The sequence below is a fragment of the Bos indicus x Bos taurus genome, chromosome 1, assembly GCF_003369695.1.
Source record: "Bos indicus x Bos taurus breed Angus x Brahman F1 hybrid chromosome 1, Bos_hybrid_MaternalHap_v2.0, whole genome shotgun sequence".
Classification (NCBI taxonomy): domain Eukaryota; kingdom Metazoa; phylum Chordata; class Mammalia; order Artiodactyla; family Bovidae; genus Bos; species Bos indicus x Bos taurus.
Genome location: NC_040076.1, coordinates 75,791,678 through 75,819,331, shown reverse-complemented (window position 1 = coordinate 75,819,331; position 27,654 = coordinate 75,791,678). Strand labels below are relative to the sequence as shown.

The 27,654-nt window shown below is 34.6% G+C and overlaps 2 protein-coding genes across 2 annotated transcripts in view; one reads left to right on the top strand and one right to left on the bottom strand.

Moving 5' to 3' along the window:
* OSTN (osteocrin) overlaps positions 1 to 9,390 on the top strand; it is a 36,258-nt gene extending 26,868 nt beyond the window's left edge. The window contains exons 4-5 of the mRNA XM_027538364.1: positions 4,577 to 4,673; positions 8,413 to 9,390. Coding sequence (XP_027394165.1) covers positions 4,577 to 4,661 — 85 coding nt within the window. The 3' untranslated portion in view covers positions 4,662 to 4,673; positions 8,413 to 9,390. The remainder of the gene's footprint in view (positions 1 to 4,576; positions 4,674 to 8,412) is intronic.
* A 931-nt stretch (positions 9,391 to 10,321) lies between these two features.
* Positions 10,322 to 27,594, bottom strand: UTS2B (urotensin 2B). Its single transcript, XM_027552197.1, has 5 exons — positions 27,381 to 27,594; positions 22,392 to 22,490; positions 21,174 to 21,211; positions 19,833 to 19,926; positions 10,322 to 12,518 (listed from the first exon to the last, which is right to left on the bottom strand). The coding sequence occupies exons 1-5, from the start codon at positions 27,481 to 27,483 to the stop codon at positions 12,493 to 12,495; spliced, it is 360 nt and encodes a 119-aa protein (XP_027407998.1). The 5' UTR covers positions 27,484 to 27,594; the 3' UTR covers positions 10,322 to 12,492.
* Positions 27,595 to 27,654: the final 60 nt, after the last annotated feature.

The following is a 27,654-nucleotide window of genomic DNA, read 5'->3' as shown; positions in this document are numbered from 1 at the left end:
CAGGGTCTTAGTTCTCCCACCAGGGAGCTAAGTGGAACCTCAGAATCTGCAGGGAAGTCCAATTACTGAACTATTTAAATGAGCATCCTCTGTTAGCCATTACTGTATTTTCCCTTTTTGATGTTACTCAATGTTGGTGGAGCTATATGCCCTTCTTGAAAGAGTCCAGATATTTTATTGTCCTTTTAAGATGTAGCAGCAAATCATTGTTTTGTGAGAACACTCTCTCCACTAAACTTAATTCCTAAGTTTCTTTCTTTGAAACTCAAAACTTTAAGCAGAATCAATAAAAGTTCTTGTGTATCCTACAATTGGTGAGAAAAATTGATTAAGTTCACATGAAACAACTGTTAAATAAGTATCTGTTCACAAAATAAGCCTTAACATCTTTAAAGTCTTGATTTTCATACAGAACATAGTCTCAGAGCATAAAACAATTAAATAAATAACAAAATAATACCTAAGAAAGAAGGTATAGTTCTCAATTCATTTCACGAGATTAGCATTATTTGGACACCAAAACCATGTGTGTAAAAGAGTAAGAGTAAAGTAAGTAAAAAGAGTAAGAAAAGAAAATTACAGTATAACTCCATCAATAATTACAGATATAAATTTACTGGCAAAATTAAAAGTCCACAATGCAAAGGCTGGCACAGATTTGAAACAATAGAAATTGTCATACACTGCTCTCTGGTGTGTAAATAGGTACCATTTTGAAAAACAGTATGGCATTATATAACAAAATTAAGTATAAGAATAGCTAGCAATTCTAAGAATTTACTATGGAGAAATCCTCAAATGTACATTAAAGGCATGTAAATGAAAAAAATTAGCTGAACAGTACATAACAATAATAACAAAAAAAGGAAATACCTCAAATTACTATCAGTAAAATGTGTTAATAAGTTGTGCATATTTATTATCCATACAATGAAATACTATACAACAGTGAACATAAAAGAACTATATCTACACAAGTCAACATGGACAAATCTGAAAACATGAAACATTTTTTGAAAGAAGTCAAGAAGAATTCACACATCATTTCTTTCAAATAAAATTCTAGAACCGTCTGAACTAACCAAGAGAGTTTTAAAGAATACATATAGATTATAAAGAAAATCAAGGGAACTATTAGATAAAAATTCATCCTTCAGATTACCTCTGTGACCAAGTTATGGCGGGGAATCAATTTGGGAGGAAGAACACTGAGGACTTCTAAGTAATGGTAATATTTTATTTCTTAGTTTGGTGCTATCAATAAGGATGTTTGTTTTATTTTTTTACACTGAACATAGATAAATTTATAGAATCTTTGATATGTGTGATTCTAAACAAAAAGTATAAACACAAGCTTTCCAACAGTTGTTTTAGAATGGTGAACATCTTTAGAAATTGAATTATCAAAGAATATAAATGACTCTGTCTATATTTTAGTGTGAAGTTTAAAGTTATATTTAAAGTAATCCATCCTCATTATATTACTTTGCTCTATATTCTGTATCCTTAAACTACTTTCAGAATATTTTAGAATGGAAAAGATGGACTGTTTTCAATAAATATATAAGCCGTGTCATTCCATTATTTTGTCACAAGAGGGACTAGATAGTTAGAAAGTATGGCTTTCCCTTTTGGTCCTAAGAATATTTTTCTGTGTTAGCATTTAAGTTTCACACACTCTTCATTCATGTCAGTGTATGTGCTAAAGAGTGTAGTATTGTTATATATATTTCATATCAGCAAAAATGTTAAGATAAATGTTAGATTGCCATTTTGCTTCTGAATTGATAGAAAAGTATATAGAAATTATTTGACTTAGCTATTCTCATTTTTGGTAAGTAGAAGAAATAAATAGAATACAAGCCAATATCTCCTGATTTCTAATACTTTTTGGATCAAATCTGGGGGAAAGAAGGGAAGGAAAGAACAGGGACTGAGGGAAGATGGAAGGAGAAAGAGTTTATTTTCTTTTTATCACACCATTGTGTGTTTTAGTTGCTCAGTAGTGTCTCTGTGACCCTATGGGGTGTAGTTCGCCAGGGTCCTCCTTTGGTGCGATTTTCCAGGCAAGAATACTGGAGTGGGTAGCCATTTCCTTCTCCATGGAATCTTCCTGACCTAGGGATCAAACCTGGATCTCCTGCATTGCAGGCAGACTCTTTACTGTCTGAGCCACCAGGAAAGCCTGTAGCGCCCTCCCATCTACCTGAGCAGGAAAAGTAGATTAACTGTAATACAGAAAGAAAAACATGTTATTTTCATTTTTTTACTTTCACTTTTGAAAGTATATATCGGTAATATGGACCCATACATGTTCTGTTCTAATTTATAATAATGCATGAAACCAAACCATCATGCTATTGCATTGTGCTGTGCAGTGATCACTCGTGTCTGACTCTGCGGCCCCATGGACTTCAGCTCGCCAGGCTCCTCTGTCCATGGAATTCTCCAGGCAAGAATACTGGAGTGGGTTGCCATTTCCAACTCCAGGGGATCTTCCCCACCCAGGGATCGAACCCACCCCTCTTGCATCTTCTGCGTTGGCAGGCAGATTCTTTACCACTGAGCCACCTAGGAAGCCCTGAAACCATCACACTTCTCTAGAAAAGTAAAAGGATTATTTCTGGTGACAGTATCCACTCCACAGAAGCTTTCAGAGGTCAGCTCACATGTGGGCCACTATTCTTTCCCCAGCTGCCATTTCCTTTCTCTTCTCATCAGTCCTTTAAACACCTGGAAGTGCTGGTTTCTCACTTCCTCTTCTATCGTCTGGGACTTCCCCAGAGCATTCTTCTCTATCCCAGGATGGCTTCTACCTCATCTCTTCCCTGGAGTTATAATGGGAGTTGTTCATGAAGGAATTTGAGGACTCAAGGAATAAAAATCACATTTGCTTCATGTTTTTAGGCATTAGCTGTAATACACTCAGACATCAACCCTAAATCATACAAACAAACATGTTCAGTTTTTTATTGCTGTGGTAATGAATTAACACAAACATCTGGGTTTAAAAACCCACAAATTTATGTATTATCTTACAACTGTTTAGGTCAGAAGGGCAGTATATCGTCTTACTCAGTCGCTCAGTTGTGTCCGACTCTTTGAGACGCCATCGACTGTAGCCTGCAAGGCTCCTCTGTCCATGGAATTTTCCAGGCAAGAATACCTGAGTGGGTTGGCATTTCCTCCTCCAGGGGATCTTCCCAACCCAGGGACTGAACCCACATCTCTTGCATCTCTTATACTGGCATTTGAATTCTCTACCGCTTTTCCACCTGGGAAGCCTTTATAGATGATGTAGTTTTAGTGTTTAAATTATGTAGTCTAATACTGACAATATAATGCAAGTAATTAGAAAGAACCAAAAAAAAAACAAAACTGTTGAAAATGCTCTGAAACAAATCTTGAAACTCTTTAAGCTGTTGAATATTGACGAAGTTGTCTTGAGAGGCAATTAGATCTTCTTCATTGAGATTTTCAAGTGATAAGCTGTGTCATCGCTGATCAAAAGTTGGAGTTGATATTCTTATGTTTGGTGTAAGAATTAACTTTAAGACTCTTTCCTATTCAAAAATATTTGATTTCTGGTAATGTTCTATTTCTTGATCTGGGTAGTAATTATGTTTATAATCTGTATATATCTCATATTGTTCACTTACAAAATATCCTATTTTCTGTATGCATATTATGTCAATAAAAAGTCCAACAAATCTGTTAAGTCAATTCCCCTTAGCTGTGAGACAAGTCACTTACTTACATGGCTTTCTTAGTTTCTCCCTATTTCTATCTTTCTTAAGAAGATAAAAACGTCTTTAAAATCCAAGGCCAGTGAAAGTTATGCATTCACAGCTCTGGGACCTTTCCTGTTAGCATTTTGACTTGATAGAACTAAGTAATGGCAATAACAAATCAAATTAAAATGTGTCTTTTTAAAGAGATAATTCATAAAACACACAAATTGTAAGGCCTCTTGTAAAATTTTTGACTTTATTTTAATAACGAAGTTTTTTTCCCCAAAAACAATATTTGAACATATATAACAAATATAGACTATCACACACAAAGCTTCTCTACGTAAAATCTGAGTGAAGACCTGAGGGGCACACTTACTCCATATCCAGTCTTGGCTTCAGCATCTGTCCCTCTTCCACCAGCATCCTTCCCCAGGAAAACCATTGTAAGGAAGAGGTTAGGGAAAACGACTGACCTGGTGCAACCTCCCTCAAGTGACAGAGGAACACACCAAAATCTGAAGAGGGGAAAGGGACTTACCCAAACTAAGCACTTATCAGATTGGTATGCTGGTAAGATCTTATTTTTCATCTGGCTATTTGATTTTGAATAAGTCGTTTAATTTCTCTAAGCATCCGTGTCCTCAGATGTAAAATGGAAGTGGGCATACCTACTTCAACAGATGTCCAAAAGATAAGAGATAGTGTCTAACACATACTGGGTGCTGATGAATAAGAACTACTAGTCATTCCTACTCCAGAAGAAAGCCCCCAAGTCTGCGGGAAATAAAAGAGCAAAACTAATTGGACATTAGCTTAAATATGTTATTTTTGGTTTATTTCAGGAAAGTAGTAGATCATCCAAAAAGGCGATTTGGTATCCCTATGGATCGGATTGGAAGAAACCGGCTTTCAAATTCCAGAGGCTAATGGATTCCAATCGTGAGTAAAATTTGAAGAAATAACAATACCTGCAAGCTTTGATTAATATTTCAAAGTGGGCTAATTGATCCATCTTGGTTTATAAATCCCCCTTTGTATCTCTTGGCTTATAAACTCAGTTTTTCAAACATTTCTGTACTTGATTAGTACATTGATGTTAAATAATTTAAATGATGTTAAAAAACAATGCCTAGATCTACTTTGCCCTAAAAAGAAAACTTATTCTCACAAACTTGCATATTAAATACTAATATGCAAACAAAGATTAAAGTCCTAATTATCATTAAATCATTTTCATAAATATAAATAAACATGTAGCAATCCCTCTATTATTAAGAAGACACATTCTGGTGATATACATCTTGTTGCTTATAACTAAACTACCCAATTATCATCATGAACCAGGAGAGAAAATGATATAGCAGAAAGGGTATCAGGCATGAAATCAGGACATGTAATCCAAATCCTGGTCTGTCAGTCATTATCTCATTTCCATCAAAATAATTTATTTCTCTGCAGCTTGTACATTTAGATAATAACATTAAGGGTGTTGTGAAGATTAAATTAGATGCCTGTACTAATTCTAAATTGTATTAGACACATAATATGTGCAAGTGAGAAGAGCTTATATTACAGTTCTGAAAATTAACTCTTTGCTGAGCCCTATACTTAGTTTTATTTACTCATCATGTTCCATAAAGTAAGTACTATTACTATTCCAATATCTTGAAAAGTAGTACAGTATAAGGGGTAAAATACCAGGTGGACAGGTCCGGTTTTGTGGCTCATATCCTAGGTCATCTATCTATTAGCTGTGGCAACTTGCTTAAATTCTGAAATCCTCCTTCATAAAATGAGGATAATAATAATTTCAACCACATTGCATTGTCCTGAGGATAAATGAATTGGTATACATTAAGCACCTAGAATTGTGCTCAATAATAATTATTATTATTGTACAAGTAAGTGGAAAGCTTATATTAATTAACTCACAATGCCCCACAGCTAGTAAGTGATACAAGTAGAATTCAATTCCAGAAAGCTTAAATCATTAGCTTATATTTTAAATGTATTTAATTGTACATATTATATGTTTTAAACAGTAAATATTTTTTGGACACACAATGTAGGCACTCCCAATAAGGCTTACAGAGAGGGTGCATCCTATCTCCCAAACATATTAAGACAGCTCAGAACTGTTTTGACAATTTCAGACTACAGAGAGAAAACTCTGCTTTTTGCTTTTCTCAAGATAATACTCAGACCAATGATGAAGAGGCCCAGGAGCATCACATTAACCTTGACCCTCTTAATTTGTCATGCTGTTTTGCCTCCTCATCAAATACTGTCAATCACAATGAAAAATCAGTATTTTACCTCAACTATCTCATTCACAGAATGGCAATTAAAATAATTTTTCCCTGTATGGAATCATTGGTCAGTGAAGTGGCAAAGTTACTGAATGTCCATAACTACTGGAGGACTTACTGAAAATAACCAATGACACTGCCTTTCGAGCAGCACCATCTTCAAAACTCAGGTTGAAATTTTTTTATTTCTAGAGATATACTAAGAACGGTTACTCTTCAGGGATGTTAAAAAATCACCACATTATATTTGAGTAGGAACTAATTGCTATTAAAAGTTAAATAAGTCCTAGAAATCGGGACCACAACCCTGCAGTTTCTTGATATATTGAGAACATTATGACACTGAGATTAAAATAATTAAATTCAGTTGGTTTCCACATATATCCCATCACCTTTGCAACTCTGGGTTATCACCCATTTTAATATTTCTGAATTTAACCAAAACTCATGTATGACATAAAAGTCATATAGGAAGTTCATTTTTCCTATAAATTTTACATATGTTTTAGACCATAAAAACTCCAGAGAGTTATTAAACTATGCAAAGGGAGTTGAATTAATGTTTTCTGAATCATTGCTATGTGAAATCCAAATTAATATATTATGTCCCTTACTTAATAGATTTTATAGAGCATCAAGGGGTTCCCTAGTTGGTAAAGAATCTGCCTGCAATGCAGGAGACCCAGGTTCAATCCCTGGTTAGGGAAGATCCCCATCACTGTCCTTATTATTAAAACCTAAAGATAGTAACATCATAAAAATATGTTGAGAAAAGAGTTTAATATCATACATTTTTCTCTTTCCCTTTCTTCAATCATTGTGGGTTCACCTGCTCAACCATTGTTTCTATTCTTTACTGCCTGCCACTATCACCAAGATTTCTCAGACATTTTTTGACTTCCTCATGTAAAGTTTCATGTCTTTATATTTTAAGAATAATAAAGGCTATGAAAATACATTTTTAATTTCCATTTAACTTTTCAAAATTATTTTTGCTGTGTTATTTCTTATTGTCACAATATTCCTGTGAATTAAATAGATGTAATATGTGAATCATTTAATAGATAATATGAATAATTAAATAATTTTCACATAATCACGCAATGAAATCATTTGAGATTCAAGAGTATAAAGTCTCCTTCAACCTAAATCATTTTTGTAAATGAATAAGAACACAGGCTTTGAGAAGAATCTGATCTGCCCAAAATTTTACACACTTTTGGACAAAGCAAGCTCCAGGTCTCAGCCTCTGGACTTGTAAGCCAACATTTTCTTCATAGCCCATAAGATCTGTGTGCTAAATTGTTATTGTTGACTTCACTGATTATCCATCTCTTAAACAAACAGAAATAGTATCTCAGACTTTATGAAAATCTTTGTTTCACTTCTGTGAGAGCTGATATACACTCTTTGGGGGCAGTTTTATTTGTGGGTTTTCACCTTCTGGGTTTCACTGTAAGTCTTCACACTAATAACGAAACTGGTACTAACATGGAAGTTTTTCTTGGTTTGAGGTCAAGTCTAGATACAGCTGCTGTGTGTTACTTAGTTTCCAGAATAAATGTTCGTCTCTTCCTGATACACACTTTGGAAAGGATCCTAATCTGCTTTTTACACAATGTCCTTCTCAAATTGGTAATATATAGGACCAAAGTTCTGAGTTTTTAATAGGTTTCAGTTCTAAGCAACTCAAATTCAGAGTGGTAAGGCACTGTAGCTTCTCTAGCTGCAGTTAGCAAAGTTCTAGGTCTCTGCTGTTGAAACAGGATGCCAACTTAATGAAATGTGGTAAATATGATCATTAATTGTGCTACCCCTTGCTGCCACAGTGCCTTAAGACTTTTAATAATGTAAAACACATGTTGTTGCAATATACTGACAATTTTTATTTTAGAACAATATTGACACACTATCATTCTGACAAAGCAACATACCTCTCAAATAACAGAAATATTATGTTTAAATGCCAGCATATATTTGGATCCTTTAAAAAGAGCAAAATATACAACAATTATCGACATGTTAACAATAAACAGAAAGTAGTAATCAAATTTTCTTTATCTTTCCCTTGTAATGGCAACATCCTTTGACCTAAGATTGGAAACTCAAAAGAAATAGAGGTAGGAGAAGAAAGGAGGTGTGGGTTCAGCATAAGCACCTACTTGTTACATTTAAAATACACTTTTTAATAAATTTTTATCTGAAATTATCATTTTACATTATTGTCTCTGCAATAAAAGACATGGCACTTAAATAAAAGCTATAATGAAACCTCATGTAATTAAAGTTTTAGCTCTTCTCAAGTTGATGGATTTCCCCTTATGCAGAGGTCTCATTAGCTATAACATTTTCAACTTTCATTTTTGCAGACACAACTTCCTTGGGTGAAATGTCACAGAAACATGGAAGATATTTTGGTGAAGTTCTTCACACTTCTTAATGATTAAACTTCTAAGGAAACTTCTGTCATCCTTTCCAGAGCTTGAACTTCTGTTTATCACATCACAGTATTGTTATAACTTCAATTAAATTGTGCAGATAATTTCAATGCATGGATATTTTTAAAATATATATTTTAGTTATTCATGAGTGGTTACTATACCCTAAACATTACTTTTTAACAAACACAATACAGTGATAATGCTTTCTGTGTGCCTTTACCATTTACATATATGAAATTGAGGAATAATAACTAAAGACTGACAGATTTATTTCAGTAGAATTTAGGTACAATCCATTTGATCATCACTGGGGAACAAGGAAAGACAATGCTGTGTATTTTCTCTTGAAGACTTTTATTCCTCTCTTATCTTTTCTCTGTGAGCCTCTTGGGTAATGATTATGAAATTAGGCTTCTTTTACATTCAAATGTCAATTCGGTTCAACCAACTAAAACACAATCCCAGTTCCAGATATAAGAGAAAAACTCTCTGAGCAAGAAAAACCAGCAGTAATTCAGCCCATAAATTTTATTCTCCCAATAAATTGAAAAACACTGCAGGTCAGAGCACACTGACTTAGAATCAGGAATCAAATAATATTATTCATTTGCCAAGTTTGGCTATCTCGTGTCCCCTAACAGCTTTCCATTTCTCTAAATTATAACTTACAGTTAATTAAGAGTAGCGGTGGCTGATTAGGAGAGCTATTTACAGAAATAACAGATGAAATTGTGGAGGAAGTCAAATAGGAAACCACCAGAGCTCTTGGGGCCAGTTCAATTCACCTAATTGAAGCACAGTACATTTTAGCACATTACAATAATTCTTCTTAATGTTAACCACCCATCTATGAATCCATTTAATCTGTTTCATATATTGTGTTTAATAAAGCATTGAAGAGTATAATACATTTGAGAATGATTTCTTTAAAATGATTCAAATTATTTTTAATTCGCCTATGAAAGCACAAGGTTTGGTATTCTGCAAAGCAGTCCTCAGCAAAAACTGCATTGTTGCTGTAATTTAAGTGCCTAAGTCCATTATGCATTGTATATGCTTTAAAAACATACAGAGAATTTATCACTTGAACAAGAGATTTAGCATAAATTAGCAGAAGTTGAAAAAGCCTCTAATGCTTCTTTAAACTCTAGTAATCACTGTCAAGCAGACCTGATATGTGAGAAAAAAAAAAAAAAAGTTTGACCAGTAGAGAAAGGTTTATTTTAGCCAAAAAGGAAGAGTGTAATGAGAAGGTTCAGTTATACTGGAAGAAGAGAGAAGTGAGTAGTTGTTGATCTTAACTAAAAATAAATCAACATACAATCCAAAGAATAAAATAAACTCAAACACAGAAATGACCATATATAGTTAGCATTGTACACAAAGTGATTTTGTATGTAGTTTCTTTGGGGGAGAAATTTTCTAACTGCTGAAAATCTTTACATTTAATTTAGGCAAAAAAAAAACTGAAAATGAATTATTCTTTGAATTGTAAAAGAGGAACCTTAGCAAAGAAAAGTAAATTTTGAGAAAGCTCACAGATTCTTTGATTTCTGTTCATAGTCTTGCACTAGAAATTTAGCAGTGGTACACAGACAAAGATCCTGCAGGACTTACTATTTGAAAGAATTATTTAAGTTATAATTTATCTTGCCCAACTTTGTGATGATTTATAGAAATGTATCCTATTCCTTAGCAACTCTTTCATTTTTCTTCCATTTGGATATTTGTCAGACTCTGCCTGCAATGCAGAAGACCTGGCTTTGATCCCTGGGTCAGGAAGATCTCTTGGAGAAGGGAATGACTACCCACTCCAGTATTCTTGCCTGGAGAATTCCATGGACAGAGCAGACTGGCAGGCTACAGTCCATGGGGTCACAAAGAGTTGGACATGTCAGTGATTAACACTCCACTCTATTCCAATCCAACTGGGTGCTGCTGCTTCATGCTTTGACAAAAGGTATTAAAACCTAGTGTAGCCTAAAAATTTCTCATGGTAAAGACTTAAAGTTGGATTAAAAAAATTGATTTCCTATCTACTTTAATTTTTAAATTCAAAATTATGCTTATGGGCTTCCATTTTAACTAAAGTAAGAAGTCACAATATATTGATTTACACTTTGTTCTAATGTGTAATGCATTTGTCTCATAGCATATACACCAGACTTACATGAAGAAAAAAAGAAAAATGTTTTCTCTATTTGTAACTATTTGATTTCATATTTTAATTTCTACCACTACTTTATATAGAGTAGAAAATCATGAGCGGTATTCTAGTTTAAAATATTTGTTTAACATACCAGGAAATTAAGTCATAATTTCTCTTAAGAATATGACAAGTCATCTCATCAATTTGTATAATGTATTGTGTATTACTAAACCCAGCTATATGTCATTGAAAGTTACCAGCTTAAAGGGACTTTTCATCTAGTTTCAAAGAAATAGATTACCTTTTCTTCCTCTTTGTTCCTGTGTGAAGCTTCATGGAGAAGTGAATAGGGATTTCTGAATTTTGGTGTTGATTACATAACTAATTTTTCATGGGGGATATTAATTGCTGACTACAAAAACAAAAAATATCTAGGGAATTCTACCTTTACTTTACAGATATTGTTGGGGAATTAAACTTCTTAAGGCAAATTTAAAAAAATAACAAATTATAAGAAAAACTATTAATAACTTTCTCTAAAAGGAAAAAGTATCAGAAACTTTTTAAATAACATTACCCATAACGTTTAAAAATGCTTGAATATCATTCAACTGCACCAAAGTTAATAAACATGAGATGATGAAAACAGACATTTTATCTTTGTTTACAATAATATCATGCTTGTGTTCACAGCAGATGTAAATATGTGAGAAACATTCAGGCATTATTAAGTCAACTGTGTATTTATGTACATTCAAGTGGCTCCTAACAAGTTTATTTAAAGCACTACAGGTATATTACTCAACTTGGTCTGATTTATGAATTTTTAAATTGTTTTTCACTTAATATCGCTCATTCTAGGTCATGAGATAGTTTTATTGTTAAGAACCACACAATTAGCATATGTAGATAAACTACATTTCCCTTGTACTGTGATATAAAGGAATGCCCATAGACTATCTGGCCATTGATAGTCTACCATTGATATTTTTTAATTATAAACTTCCTTTGACAATGTTTTGGTGTCAAATAAAAGTGACAGGTGGCAAATAAAAGTGAAGTTGGATTCCCAGCCTTGAACTGATTAAATAAGTTTGTTCAGAGATAAATAAGAGCAGTTTAATGTGAAGATGTGAGAAAGAAATGAATGAAAAAAACTCAAAGAGTTTTATGTTTTGTTTGATGTTTTTAGTACAGTGAATCTAGTCTCTCACTGACATGCTAAAAGTCTCAATTTCTGATACTGTGGTGAAGGCAGAGATAAGAATTAAGGGGCCCAAAGGCAAATTGTTATGTAAGAAAATTTTCTTAATATCTCTCTCTCAAACACCTAGTACTACTTTTTCCTAGAGTCCGATAAACAAGACTTCTGCTTCCTAGTAATGCAGTCATTTGGTAGTAGGAGTCTTATTGACAGTTATCCTAATGAACAGAAAAGAGATAGTAGCCAGCAGAATCACACACACAAAAAAGGGAAAGAATAAAGATACATATTTTCCACATAGGTTCAGACAATATAATATAATTTTCCAAAGCAATTTTTAAATTTTTTAATTGCTAGCTCAACAGCTTAGTCATCACTGAACAAAATGACATGTAGACAATGAATTTATGGAAAGCATACAATAGATACAGCACTCTCAACTTTAGCTCTACAGAGTCATTCTGATAGTCCATGCCATTCAAGTGCAGCTAATTTGTCACTACGATTTGCAACATAAACTTTGAGCATGTAACAAACTTTATAGACTGCCACTATTTTTTTATGCTTAAAATAGCTTCAATCTTTAAACAGTAGAGTGGGCAGATATATAACTTTTTCTAATTCTTAATCCTTTTTTGCACCCAGAGCAAAAACTTTAGACACAGTATTTCCAAAAACAAGCTGAAAAAGAAACAAAACAATTCTTCATTAGAAAGAGTTTTGATAAAAATATTACATTTAAATAAAATAGTTTAAGTATGCCTGAGTATGAGGAAGTTTTCTAAAACAGATATTTAGTGGTAGTCAGCCTCATATGGATCTTTAAATTAATTAAAATTAAATAAATTTTTGAAGATTCAGCTTCTCTATAATACAGACCAACTTTTAAGTGCTCAATAGATGACCATAATGGACAGTGCAAATTTAGAGAACGGTCACCTCATTAAAGAAAGTTCTAATGGACAGCTCTGTTTTACATTATAATGTATGTAATACAATTCAAAAAATACAATAGGCCATCCTACTAGAGGCACTCCTCTATTTTAGAAGGGCTTCTCTGGTGGCTCAACTGGTAAAGAATCTGTCTGTAGTTGGGAGAGACCTGGGTTCGATCCCTGGATTGGGAAGATTACCCACTCCAGTATTCTGGAGAACTCCGTAGACTATTCCATGGGGTCACAAAGAGTCAGACATGACTGAGCGACTTTTACTTTCTATTTAGAGTTGGCATAAATCACTTCATGGGAAATTGATGGGGAAACAGTGGAAACAGTGTCAGACTTTATTTTTCTGGGCTCCAAAATCACTGTAGTTGGTGATTGCAGCCATGAAATTAAAAGACGCTTACTCCTTGGAAGGAAAGTTATGACCAACCTACATAGCATATTCAAAAGCAGAGACATTACTTTGCCAACAAAGGTTCGTCTAGTCAAGGCTATGGTTTTTCCAGTGGTCATGTATGGATGTGAAAGTTGGACTATGAAGAAAGCTGAGCACCAAAGAATTGATGCTTTTGAACTGTGGTGTTGGAGAAGACTCTTGAGAGTCCCTTGGACTGCCAGGAGATCCAACCAGTCCATTCTAAAGGAGATCAGTCCTGGGTGTTCTTTGGAAGGATTGATGCTAAAGCTGAAACTCCAATAATTTGGCCACCTCATGTGAAGAGTTGAAAAAAGACTCATTGGAAAAGACTCTGTTGCTGGGAGGGATTGGGGGCAGGAGGAGAAGGGGATGACAGAGGATGAGATAGCTGGATGGCATCACCGACTCAATGGACGTGAGTTTGAGTGAACTCTGGGAGTTGGTGATGGACAGGGAGGCCTGGCATGCTGCAATTCATGGGGTCGCAAAGAGTCGGACACAACTGAGTGACTGAACTGAACTGAAGTCCCAAAGAGGACTAAGCAAATAAGCAAAATCAGTGATAAATACGCTTCTATTTACTGGAGGAAAAAGAAGGAAGAGAATTTAAACTTCATTTTGCAAACCACCAAATGATATTTATGTAATTTGATTGTCAAATTGAGTCTCACATTCTGATCATAAAGTGATTCTTCAGAAAAAAGTCAAACTAATTCAAGCAGCATTTTAATCTTTAAATGCATGAATGAGTGATTTTAAATCTTCTGTGGATTGTTCCCAATCAATTGTCTGACTTAACGTCAGCTTCATCTAATTAATTACAAATTTCTCTAATTTCCTTCAAACTAAATGTTTTATAAAATGAAGACCTTGGGGAGATAGGTCTTTGATTCACTATTGATTAATGGGATGCACAATAAAAACGAGTTGAAAATTCATAGGACAGTTAAGACACTTTTTGCCATAAATAATAAAAGTCTATCTTCTTGCCCGGGTATCTCTCCCTAACTCCACTTACTCTTTAAACTGTTGCCTTAGTGCTCATGACCACATATATACAGAGTGTTACGATAGTACTCAGAGTTTACTTTTCATTCCTAAAAGAGCCAGAGTTTTCTTTCAACAAAACACACTCAAATCCTATGAAAGCAGAAATTTATTTTCAGACAGTAAATTGAGGAGCTTGGTCCTCTAATCCAATATTCTTTTTATATTTTGGAAAGTCCCTTTCTGTCCCTTTGGATATCTTTGGATATCTCAATCAAGAAGGAAAATATAAATCTACACATATCCAAGACTTGCATCTCAAGAGCAGCTTGGTTCTGGTGCACTGGAATATACTTCCCAGTTGAAGGAAATCATGAATGATATCACCAGTAGAACCAACTCCTCACTGCTTATCTATCATTTATCATTTATGTTGGGGGCGGGGGGGACACCCTAGCCAGCATTCTTGTGGTTCTCTCTTCTAATTCCTGTTTTAGCATGATGCTTGGTGTTGGACAGTTGTATCTTTAATGAAAGGAAGGATTTACCAGGTGTCTGTCAAGTATATATTAAATGATTAAACAGATAACATTATTTCACAGACATTTAAGATACTCTAGCTTTAAGCTGAATCTCTGAGTTCATTTCACCTTCATATATTGTTGTTCATGGTAGACTGTTTCTAGTTATCCCAATAAAAATGACAGATGTGATGTGGATTGCTCCTGTCACCCAGCCTGGGCATCTAATTCATATGTTTATCACTACAAATATTTAATTTGTTCCTAGTACATGCATAAATGCTTTAATATCTCCTTGCTTAAAAATAATCACAAAGCTTCCTTGACCCCTCCAAGTTACTCCAGCTAATATTCCAACTTTTACTACCCTTCAGAACAAAATTCCTCAAAAGAGTTGTCTGTTGTTAGTCATTTCTGTTATTTTATCATATTCTCCTTAACCAAAAGTCCATCAAATAATTCTTGTTGAAATAATTAAAACCCTTCCCATTCCTGTTCAGATGAAAAGTCTCAACTCTCATTTTACTGGACCTACCATAGCTTTAGGAACAGCTGAACTATGTCTTTCTGGAAACAGTTTTTCTGTTTGACATCTGAGGCATTTTTCTCCTTGTGGCCTTTTTCCACGGTAGCTGCTCCTTCTCAGTCTGTTTTGCTAATTCTCTCTCATCTGCCCAGTCTCTAACCTTGGTGTGACCTGGCACTTGTCCTCAATATCTTCTGTTTTATATCTACCTAGAGTGATTCCCTAGAGAGTTTCATCACAATACCAAGCCATGCTGACATGCAGGTAACTGTCATATTTAGATCTCCAGTCTGGGCTACTTCCCTAAGCTCCACATTTATATACTCAGGGGTTTACTCAAATTACTACTGGGAAGATTCTGTTATACATGGCATAACAAGCTCAAAATGTCTATAGTAGAGATAGGATTCTCCAACTGTTCATTGTGTTTCTGAGCATTTTCCAGGTGCTCCCCTAATCCCATTAAGTTAGACTGAAAACATGTGCCTAATTTGGGAAGGTAAGGATGCGTTTTCCTCCATATCGTTCCTATCCTGCCATCAGAACACGTGGTGCAGGCACAAAGTGAAGGAAAATAACCAAGGTACACAAGGCTTCATGTAAACATGAAATAAATCTTAAACCAAGTTACACCACTGAAATATTAAGGTTATTTTGCTGATGTGGTTTGCCTAATTTATCCCAAATATACCTTAATAACTTGAAGGAGGGTGCTACTCTAAGAGGAAGCTAAGTCATGGCACAGCCTCAGCAACTGATTAATGGCAGACAAGGAAATTGATGTCACAGGCTGGAAACAAGAAGAGTCATTTTTCAAAGTAGCAAAATGTGTGGTAAAACTGACATCTATAACAGTTCAGATTCAGAATGTGTTCCTCTGGAACTTCTAGAAGAAAAAGGTAAGGAAATAGAACATTGGCAGTATGTTTAGGTTTCTGGTGGATACACTTAGCCAGATATTACAAGAAATAGTAAGCTTAGGGGGAAATGGTGTCTTTACAAATAAATAAAAATGAAACAAAGGTAGTTCAGAAATATAAGACCTTGAAATATTTCAAGAGCTGTTTCTAGATACCAAAACTATAAAAGGGATTTAAAATGATTCTGAGTGAAGTCAGGTAAGTATCAATTGAAATAAGGAATTCAGGGCAAAAAATTAGATTAAGTGTTACTTTTCAAAATATATTCTTCAAGGCAACTCAGTTGGGGGTGATAATACAAAATAGTTAAAATAGTTTTTTAAAAACTGTGTAGCAATAATTGAGAGGCTGTCTAAATTGGTACAAGAAATCATTGTCAAAGACACCATAAACCCTAGAACTAGAAACATCTTTGACACTTTAAAATGAAATAAACCTTGGGCCTCCAACTTTGTGAGAGTAGGAAGAGGCCTGAGAAAACCATTCAGGCCTCAGAGAGAATACTTCCCTAAACGCACATAAGCTGTGTTGAGGGATGAAAAATGAAAAAAAAAAAAAAAAAAAGCAAAACTTCGGAAAAGATGGAGCCAGGGGAAACAGCACAATGGACAGAAGACTCCTCCTACACACTAGTAGGTCCTAAGCAAGAAACTTTTCTCCATCTCCAGAGTAAGAGACCTGTACAATATTTGCCCTGTGGGATTTCAGAATTGCTAGAGGTTACCACTCATGTCTCATGTTCTTTTCCTTTATGAATATGATGACTGATTGTTGTTATCCTTTCCCTATTCCCATGCTAATTACTGAATTTGTCCTTTTAGCTAATAAGTCTGTGAATGAAGTGGAGCCACATTGTATTTGACAAAAATTAGTATCTCCTGGAGAGCCTGTTCTTTGTTCAGGGTGCAGCAGTGAAAGGAATTTGGGGTTGTCTCTAATAGAGAGTCAGTTGAGTACAGTCTATGTGGTTAAGAAAAGACCAAAGGATTGACTGTGGTGGAGGTGGTACTCCCCATGTACTTTTATAAGTGCTTTCTAACTTTTATTAGCTTGTTCTTCCAATATGTTGGTGGCAGCTCAAGTGACTAATTAAAGGCAGTGGATCAGTAGAAGTGATGCATGTCCCTGAACTGAGGCAACTAAGGGCTGAGATTCAGCCTCTATCCCTCTCCTTCATCTTGGTAATCTTGGAGGCAGTCAAGTTACAGCAACAATCTAGATGACACAGTCACAAAATAGAAGAGGCTTGTATTAATACTATGTACATTGAACTTTATGGATTTCCTTATATTAAGTCTCTGAGATTTGGACTAAAATTTGTAACATATCATAGCCTAGGCCATACTGACTATGAAAAGATTCAACAAATCTCTATACCAACTCTTTCCATCACCAAACCCTTGCACCATGTTGCCTCCTCCAACTCTCTGTCCATGGAATTCTCCAGACAAGAATACTGAAATGGGTAGCCATTCCCTTCTTCAGGGGATCTTCCCTGATGAGAGATCAAACCTGAGTTTCCTGCATTGCAGGCAGATTATTTACCTTCTGAGCCATCAGGGAAGCCCTCAATAAACAGAAATTGCCCTTTTATCCCTAGTCACTTAGAACAAAACCTTGGAGTCTTTTACAAACCTTCCTCTTTTTTCACAACTCATATATAATTTTAGAGCAAATTTTGTTGACTTTTTTTTTTCAAAGTATATCTAGTATCAGACTCCTTCTTATCAATTCACTACTGTCACCCTAATTAAAGTTACCACCATTTATTATCTAGATCCTTAGTTAGCCTCATTAAAGGTCTCTGCTTGCATTTTTGCTCCTTTTTGCAGTGTATTCTGGAGAAGGAAATGGCAATACACTCCAGTGTTCTTGCCTGGAGAATCCCATGGACAGAGCAGCTTAGTGGGCTGCTTAACATGCATGCATGCATTGGAGAAGTAAATGGCAACCCACTCCAGGGTTTTTGCCTGGAGAATCCCAGGGACAGAGGAGCCTGGTGGGCTGCAGTCTATGGAGTCGCACAGAGTCAGACATGACTGAAGCGACTCTTAGCAGCAGCAGCAGCAGTATATTCTCCACTAAACATCAAGATTGGTTCTGTTGAATCTTAGCACTCACTTGCCCCAAATTTTCAGTGATTTCCCATATGATAATTGTTCAGCCACTAAGTTGTGTCCGACTCTGATTATATGAATTGATTATAAGGAATGAGAGAAGCACACCAGACTCCTCCATCCTCCACTATTTCCTGAAGTTTGCTCAAATTCATGTCCATTAAGTCCATGATGTCAACTAACCATCTCATCCTCTGCCACCCCTTTCTCATTTTGCTTCAGTCTTACCCAGTATGACCGTTAATAAAAGCTAAAGTCCTTAAAAAGCCGGAAGATTCTCTCCCTTCCACCTTCCAATATATCCTCTACCAATGTCCTTCAGGCTCTCTGGTTAAATCACTTAGTAATTGGGTTATTTTCAGCATGCTACTTAACCCCTCTGAGATGTAATTTTCCCATCTATAATATAGGCATAGTAATAGCTATCTTATGGTGATTATGATGAAAATAAAATAATAATTATAGTAATAATGATCAAAATGAATTTTTAAAGTAGGGCTTACATAGTACTGATTACATGCCAGATATTGTTCTAAGTGACTTTCATATATTAACTTATAAAATCCTCCTAACAATCCCATAAAAATGATTATTATTATTTGTATTTGGGGGCAAAGAAAATGAGGCACAGGAAGTTAGATAATTTCCCAAGGTCACACATATAGGATATATCAATATTACAATTTAAACCCAGGCTGTCTAACTTTAGACTCTATATACTTAACCATAACAACCTGAGATAGTAAAATATAAAATGTCTGGTATATGCTGTGTCTAAAGAATGCTGTTTCATCCTTTTCCATGGTAAAAACCGCTTTTTTACAGCAGTTAAAGACAAACCTGAGAGGAAGGGGACAAGTGAAAATGAATAAAACATGCCTTAGCAAATCTCATATCACAACATGAATAAAGAGACATATATGCAATTTTTTCATAAACAAGAATTTTCCAGGAATGTTATAAAAAGAAATAGGGATCCAAAAGACAGATCTTTCTAAAATTAAATATTATGAATCAAAACCTGGACTAAGTGCTATAGCAATGAGAGTACTCTTTACTCTCCAGTGTTAAAGCAAAATAGCAAGGGGGAGACACAGTTTTAAACAATGAAAGTCTAATTTTACTTAAATCTGGAATATATGACCTTGCTCACCATGTTGTATGCGTGACAGAGTTCACAGACATTTAATGCCTTCATTTGAATGTCTGTGTACTCAGTCACTCAGTCATGTCCTACTCTGAGATCACATGGACTGTAGCCCGACAGGCTCCTCTGTCCATGGAATTCTCCAGGCAAGAATACTGGAGTGGGTAGCCATTTCCTTCTCCAAGGGATCTTCCCAACCCAAGGATTGAAGCCCAATCTCCCACACTGCAGGCAGATTCTTTATCGTCTGAGCCATTGGGGAAGCCTTCATTGGAATTTTTTTTTTTTTTAATAAGAGCTTTGATCTGATCATCAACATAAGATAAAGAAGTGTCAACTTAATTTCTTCCCTTTCAGAAATACTTGCAAAAGTAATCTTAGAATTCAATGTTAAGACTTTGAAGTGAAAACTTACCTCGCTTATTAGGATGGGAAGAAGATAGACCGTCTATCGCATAGGACATCTCAGCATCCTTTGCTTCCATGAGCTGCTCTTTCAGCTTTTCCAGCTTTTAAAAATCGAATATGAAAATTATTAGTCTTTAATAACAACAATACCATTTTCTATGAAAGAAGAAAGAGCAAGAAAAGGAGGAAGAAGGAAAGATGGACAAAAGGAAGGAGGAAAAAGCAACAGAAAAGGAAATAAGAGTAATAAAAAAATAAAAATAATTAAACAGAAAAATAAAAGGAAACTTGCATTTAGAAACTGACTGGAAAGGTCCATGACTCAACAGACAATCAGGAACAAACAGGTTTATGGTGAAGGAAGTCAAGTCTCAGTGTTCATTAATGGGAAGCCTGTAAACACAGCCTGTGTAGCTGGACTTGATTTGATGTCACCCAAAATGACCAGTCCTTTTCAAGGAGTTTCAAAGACTTTATGTGTATGTTTGAATTTCCTGAAATATTTGTCCTTCCTAGTGGGAAAGGAGTATTTTAAGACCCTAAGGTTTCCATCCAGAGTGTAAGCCAAGTTGATCTTTATCAAGATCACTGATTGCCTAAACCCTGGAGATCTAACTATCAAAACAGAATTCAGCTTGAGCTTCTGCATGTATCCGTGTCCTAGCTGCTAATAATTGATGGGGCATACTTCTCTCTCACAGCCACATGGTTTATATGATAATGAATTTGCATGCAGTTGTGTTTGAAAGAGTTAAGAAACAATCTAATGCAACAATTTTCCAATTTTCCTCATAGAGAGAAGTTGGGGGATAAGGTTGCTAAGGGGTTCCCTGTACCAAGGCCAAAGACAGGTCAAGAATGCAGCACTTCATTCCCTCTCCTCCCAAACTAGCTGCTTCAAGCAGAACAGCTCCACTTTTATATGTTTCATTTACTGGGAACACATACAATTTTGTTTGGAGAAAAATATTTCCACTTTGCAAAGTAATAATAGCTTTTGAAAACCACCAATCTAATTATAGTCTCCTATTTTACAGATGAGGAGATTTAGATCCAGAGAATTTTAATTCTTCCATGGTCTCCTAGGTAATTGGAGAACTGGATCTAAAATCCAGATTTCTAGACATTTTATCCCATGATCACTTCAGTTATAGTTTTGTCTTGTTTTCCTTTTCTTCCTTTTTTAGTAGAATTTGATTGTTTTTCCTAGTGAATTACTTCACTCTTTTTCTAGCAAGAATAATAGTTTTAAAATACAGTTATTAATAATTTTAAAAACTACTGTTTCAAAATAAATTGTCTTATAATAATTATGAAAATTGAGATTTTATGTGTTTCACATTCTCACCTGGTTAAGTTCCTCCAATTTGTCAGCCAGTTCTATATCTGCAAGACACATTTGTCATATGAAAAGTATACATTGCAAGTAATATTTAATTCACTTCAGGTCACACATTCAGAAAGACAAGGTATTTTTTTTTGTATGATTTGAGATCACCCATGTATCTCTCATACAAAGCCCCGAATATGTTTTCAGTGTCTGTAATGTTGAAATATAATCAGTACTATAATGAGCAAGCATTTAATTTCTATCATAAATACAGAGTTTTCTTAAATAGGGACTTTCCATAGTTCTAATAAGGACTACTATTTAGAAGTAAATTTTTACACTGGCATGGGGACATTCTCATGAAAAAATCTTAAGTAAAAAAAAAAGGCAGGCCACAAATCTTTTCTGTAAAATTTAATCAAGAGGGAAATTTCCCAAAATACTAATAGTAATGTCTCTGGGTTTTACAATTTGAGTACAGATTTTTCTTTTTATAATCATGTTCAATTTCCTCAATGAAACATCTTATTTCTAATTTTTAAATCCTGTATTTTTAAGTATTTATCTTTTAACCAGTACCCTGTCCCATGAATAGACAGTTTTTTTAGAACAGATGTTTTCTGAGAGAGCACTACATTATCATATTGTCATACTGTCTCTCGGGTTAGACTTGCTAAATTTCTGACAATATCTATCATTTCTTGGAGACCAATCTGTTGCGTAATTGTAAATCAGATTATCCTGTACTTCAAAGAAAAAAAATAAATAAAAACTTTGGTGGAGCCTAAATTTCTCAATGGTTTCTACTCCAGTCATTTCCCAAATTGAAAGAATCTGATTGCAAAATAAGTGCCACAAAACCACAGTTAATTTGAGAGATTTCTAGTGGAAACTTATTTCAAAACATTTAATAATACCCTGGAAGCATTTAGTAAAAGAAAATATTAACTGTACCTGTGGGGAGTAACATAGATGAGAGGGAAAAATATAAGTAAAGATAACTGTTTTGTAACTCGACAATTACTAATCCCATTAGAATACTCTAATTGAACAAAACAAGATTTTAATGTTTTTTAATAACGCCATTGTTTTTAGCATGAATATGAAATAACAGACACTTGAGCCTTTAGTGCAGCTTTAAATCAGTAATTATTGCTTTCTTTAGTATAAATTAACATGTAGAGAAAACAGGTCAGAAGATGGAATAAATAATGTTTGACATTATTCTTAACTCACCAATGTTGGAAGGTCTTTGGAAGCCAAAATTTTTATTCAGTAGAGCCAGCAATAGTTCTTCACCATCTGCATCTTCTTTATCTGGAAGCAATTCATTTCCTGTAATAATTACCTCAGTGTAGTGAAAGCTCTTTTCAATCTGTGTCACTTGAATGTCTTTCTGATTAAATAGATTCCACAGGTAACTATTAAGGTGTATGTGTGCTCAGTTGCTCAGTCACGTCCGACTCTTTGCGACCCCATGGACTATACTGTAACCCCCTAGGTCCCTCTGTCCATAGAATTTTCCAGGGAAGAATAATGGAGTGGGCTGTCATTTCCTCCTCCAGAGGATCCTCCTGACCCATGGATAGAACCTGAGTCTCTTGTATCTCCTGCATTGACAGGCAGATTCCTTGCCACTGCACAACCTGGAAAGTGTGTGTACTTGCCAATAAAATGTGTATAGAGAGAGATGTGTAATATAAAAAGACAAGCTGTTTTAAAAATCATTGAATGTATATGAACACTCAAAGAGAGATTGTGAGAAAGAGAAAGAAGCAGAGATGGAGAATATATCTGGAAGTTTACAGTCTAAAATTTACCCGTAATTATTTCTGCCTTCGTAGAATTACAGAAAGTTGTACTTTCTGTTTTTTCATCTGTATTTAAAATTTTTTTCTACTATTGTGTTTAACATAAGAAATATAAATTAAAAGTTGTTTTTAAGATAAAAATATAAAATTTGACTTTGAGATTTTATGCACATATAAATATGAGCCATTTTGTATTCTGGGAATTGCCTTGAACCATCGAAGGCAACCTTGTGGAAGTGGTCAGATGGCGCCTAGTTTTTCTGTGATCATAGCTTTACATCTCTGTCCATTTACCTCCTAACCCACTCTCTCAGCACTCTAAAAACAGAAAAATCAACCAAATTTTCCTAAATATTTTGATTCTGGAGTAAAAATCAGGACAATAGACTTTATTCAAGCTATAAAAAATGAAGATTCAACAGGATTGTAATGCAATTAAAATAATAATTAGTGCCTTATAAACAAAATGAACTTTGTAAGGTGGCCTAAAATAATCAAACCTTTATTATATAATTTTTATAGGATCAGTCTTCCCTCTCTTTTTCTCCTCATGTTACCAAACCCAGGTCTAGCTTCTGCCACTCAAAAGCCATTTAAAGAGGCCAGCTTAGTGGAAGGAACGTTTGCTTTATTTTGGATGCCAGCAACCAGGAGGGTTGGGGAGGGCAGAGACCTGTCCAATGTCTGACTGCCCCCTGATTGTCAGGAGGCATGAGCTTTAACAGGCTGAGGGAGGGGGCTACGCGCATAAACATGTCAGCTCTGATAGTCATTTTGAAATTGGTTATCAGTGGTCTGACCAGTGTAATCTTGCTTATTTTAGGTACTGTTAATCTTCAGTTCCAGCATCAGTTTGTTTCCATTTCTTTGAGGCCAGTTCTCAGAATTGTGGCTGCTTATCTCATGACTACAGTCTGGTCGTCAGGTAGTTAATTTCTCCACCTGATATTTCAGTATCTATAAGACAGCTCACAGGATATGGCTCAGAATATTATCTATAGCCCTTGAGAAGGAACTAAAGGTCCTTGGTTATGCTTAAAGACTACATTATTATTATTGGGCTTCCTTTGACTGTTTCCCTTTGTTTCTTCATTTTCTCAGTTCTCCGACTAAACTTATTCTTTGTCTAAAGTTTTTCCATAAAAAAAAAGGAAGTCTGAGGACATGGGCAAGGGGGTTGGGGGTCAAGGACCACAAGGTCCTGCTCCATTTCAGTCATAATAACTGATATTGTGTGGATAAAAGATAGATTAGTGAGTTTAAAATTTAAAAGCGGGAATATTGAGGCTTCAGTTAGAGAAATGGCTCATAATTTAACTAGACTCTTCCTTTAAATTGTCTCCTATTCCCTGCATCTCCAAAATGTCAATTAATGAACTCAAATAACTAAATGGCTAATTAAAGGAATAAACGATTTGCTGAGAAAGACAATACAATGACTTGGGGTAGGTGGCATCATCAAAAGTTTCTACACTGACAAACACATTTATTGTTGCTCAATTTCCTCAATTTTAAAGTTCCTCAATTTCCATTACTTCATAGGCATAGAAATTATTTGTGAAATTCTGGGGTACTCTTTTCTTTGAGTAGTTAAAATAATAGACTATCAGTGGAACTTTTGCTTAACATCAATTAAACAAAGACCCTCAGGAATAATTTAGTTTAAGAGAAAGATATGACTATGCAATAGTGTAGCAATTTTTATTATAGCTATTTATTAAAATGTTAAATTATAATTTTAAAATGCTTTCATTGAAAAAATGAGGAACACTGTGTAGCCAGGTGATAATGATTATTTGTTTTATAAAGAGAACTGTGATAAAAGAAACAGACTCCTCGCCTTCAATTTAGGGAATTTATAAAACTAGGAGGAAGGTAACTAGAAAATGTTACCTTCTGAACCTTTTGTTGGCTTAATTTACAGTCCCCTTCTCTGTGTGTTTAAGTGGAACATTTTTCAAAAGAGAAAATTAATGTATTTACCATTCTTTACCCATTTGGTTTCCAGTGATTACACACTGTCCTCAGTAATTCTTGTCACTACCTTTTAAGAAAACCACCTTTTGTAGGAAACTCTGAGGAGAAGTTTTTTCAAGAAATTAAAAAAAATTTTTTTTTCTAAAGTAAGACATTAGAAAGATAAGAAAAATAGTAGAAAATAAGTCTTTTTTCTCATTTTTATTTTTAGTCTTAAAACAGATACAGCTTTAAGAGAAAAAATGCATGTAATTTTAATATTTCTGTCTTTGAACTAAAAGTTAGCATTGATAAAGAAACTGTTTGAATAAAAACCTGCCCAAGTGCCGATGTCCCTTTAGCAAAAAGGATGGCAAAGTTACTCAGAAATGAGAGAGTGATTACTTTTGCAATATATAGGAAAAAAAAAAAGAAAAGACTCATTACTACCTGAGACACTGAAGCGTAAAAGACGCAGTTGTATCCTTGCTTGACATTTGAATGTGATACTTTTTATGAGATATAGATAAGAAATTTTGCCAGAAAGAAACCTGGAACACCCTCAAATGATAATATACCAAAAATTTTTAAGTAGTCTTTCTAGTCATGACATTCACTGCTGTTCATTTCACAGTGGGCAATTTGTCCAGTTTCAGGCTTATGAGTTATGCTTTCATGTGACCCCAAAACCAGAGGAAAGCTGGCAGACTGTGTTCTTGGTCTTGGATGGTATCTGACACAGAGGATGGTGACCCCACCTTTGTGGTCTGTCAGTGGACAAACGCTTATTTGAAAACAGTGTGTTAAAAGACTAAAATAAGTCAAACGTTTAGTTGCTTTGAAAAACGGTGAGAAGTTCACTCTAATCCTGGACAATTTAGATTAGAAAATAAACTTCCCAATAACTTGCCTTCTCTATTTACGTATAATGAAACTGAGATCAAGGGGTCCCAGAGAGAAACCTTTCCTATATGTTGCCAATGATATATGGACATCAGTGTGTGGTATTCTGGGGTCAGAGATGTTATCTATTTGTAATCTTGTAAAAAGTTTGAGTTGGATTTTTCTGTATTTCACATACATGATATCAGAAGTTATAATACTGTTACCACTAACATCCTCATTTTGCAGAGTCTTCTGTGAGTGGCCAGATGTTTCCTTCCTCACACATTTATGCTGTGAAGAACATTGAAAATCCCATTATTTCATAGGAAAAGCAATGAAGGCCTACCAAGTACAATGATTTTGGCTGGCCAAAGTCAAAATGTGAGTGCCAGGGATAAAATCCAGATTCTTTCATCCCCAAGCTTGTATTTAGGTCTTGCAGTTAGGTCCCAGGCTTGTATTTGTTTTTCAAAGGGAAAATCCCTATAAATAAATAACAAGGGTTTATGCAATTTTATTTCCACTCTCAAAAGAACTATTCTAATTTCCATTGACTTTTAAAGTCTCATTTGAGGCAAAATGGTCTAGTAAAGTTGGATTAGATCTGAAAGAGGAAACTTAATTCCTTTCCTCAACCCAGAGTCATGTAAACAAAATTTATTAAATTCTGTCTTGGTTTCCCTAAGAAAGCAAAAGCAAAGGCTGTCTCCCTCCCTCTTCCTGACAAAGAGGTCAGTTAGATGATAGATTCAAATTGGATGAGATATTAAAGAGCACTATTTTTAAGTTACTATTTTTAAAAGGTAAAGACATATATAAAAGTTTCAATGAGGTTAGGTTGTTTGCCTAGTAAGTCAGCATTAAATCTAACTCCACTGATTGCCAGATTAAAAGCTATTTCCACTACAGAATGCAATGAAAAATTTTTTTAAAAGATCAAGTTCCAATATGACCAGAATAGAAACTTATTTTCTCTAAATTTATCATGGTATTTGTAGATGTCAAAAATTACATTATTTCATTTAATATAAGTACCCTAAGTATTTAGAAATCTGATTACAGTCAGTGAATAATGTGGGTGTTAACATTCTCCTCCTGAAAGTACTATATAAATTTCCCAATGTATCATTCTCCCCAGGTCTCTGCACATACAAGTGTTATCTTGATATGTTCTCAGAGTCATTCTCCTTTTTAAGTGGTTTATTAGTAATCTCACTGGATGAAACTCTTTTTTCCCCCTGAAGATATACTTTTGAAATATGCATTGCACTATATTACTATTTATACATCCCTGTCTTTGATAATGAAATAGAAATAAGAAAAAGATTTCCTTTGATTAAAGACAAATGCAGTTGAAATTAATTTAGTACAGTGTCAGTTAAAATTAATTAACTTGAGAACAGCATCACAGATTACATTTAATTTAAAACAGCAACTACTGAAGTGTTGTCTGAAGATTAAATTATATTGATGTTTAAAACATTATTGCCATAATGATAGAAAAATCAAAGTAACGCAAATAGGATAAGGATTATTTACCTACCTGTAGAATTTTACATTCATGTGTACATACCTTGAACAAAATATGGCACCCCATGCACCGATTCTAAAAAGATCATTACAGATAACAAAGTTAGGAGTCCAAAGGAAAGAGTGGTTGATAAAATCACGTTCATATTAAAAATCTTCTTCCGTGCTAGCAGAGAAACTGACTATCCAGGTCAAGACGAATATTTCAATGGCTCTGGAATGCTGCAGAGATCACTTTTAAAAGGTGGCAAATGTGCTTCAACTACAAATGATCTGAACAAAGGAAAAAAAAAAAAACCTTGTAAAATGTATTGCTC

Bases quoted from the DNA above. Each gene is read 5' to 3' on its own strand.
- UTS2B (XM_027552197.1), bottom strand. From the start codon at position 27,483: ATGAACGTGATTTTATCAACCACTCTTTCCTTTGGACTCCTAACTTTG. The intron at 22,491-27,380 runs GTATGTACACAT...TAATTATTACAG, and splicing joins GGTGCCATATTTTGTTCAAG to GAAATGAATTGCTTCCAGAT. The intron at 21,212-22,391 runs GTGAGTTAAGAA...TGTGTCTTGCAG, and splicing joins CCAAAGACCTTCCAACATTG to ATATAGAACTGGCTGACAAA.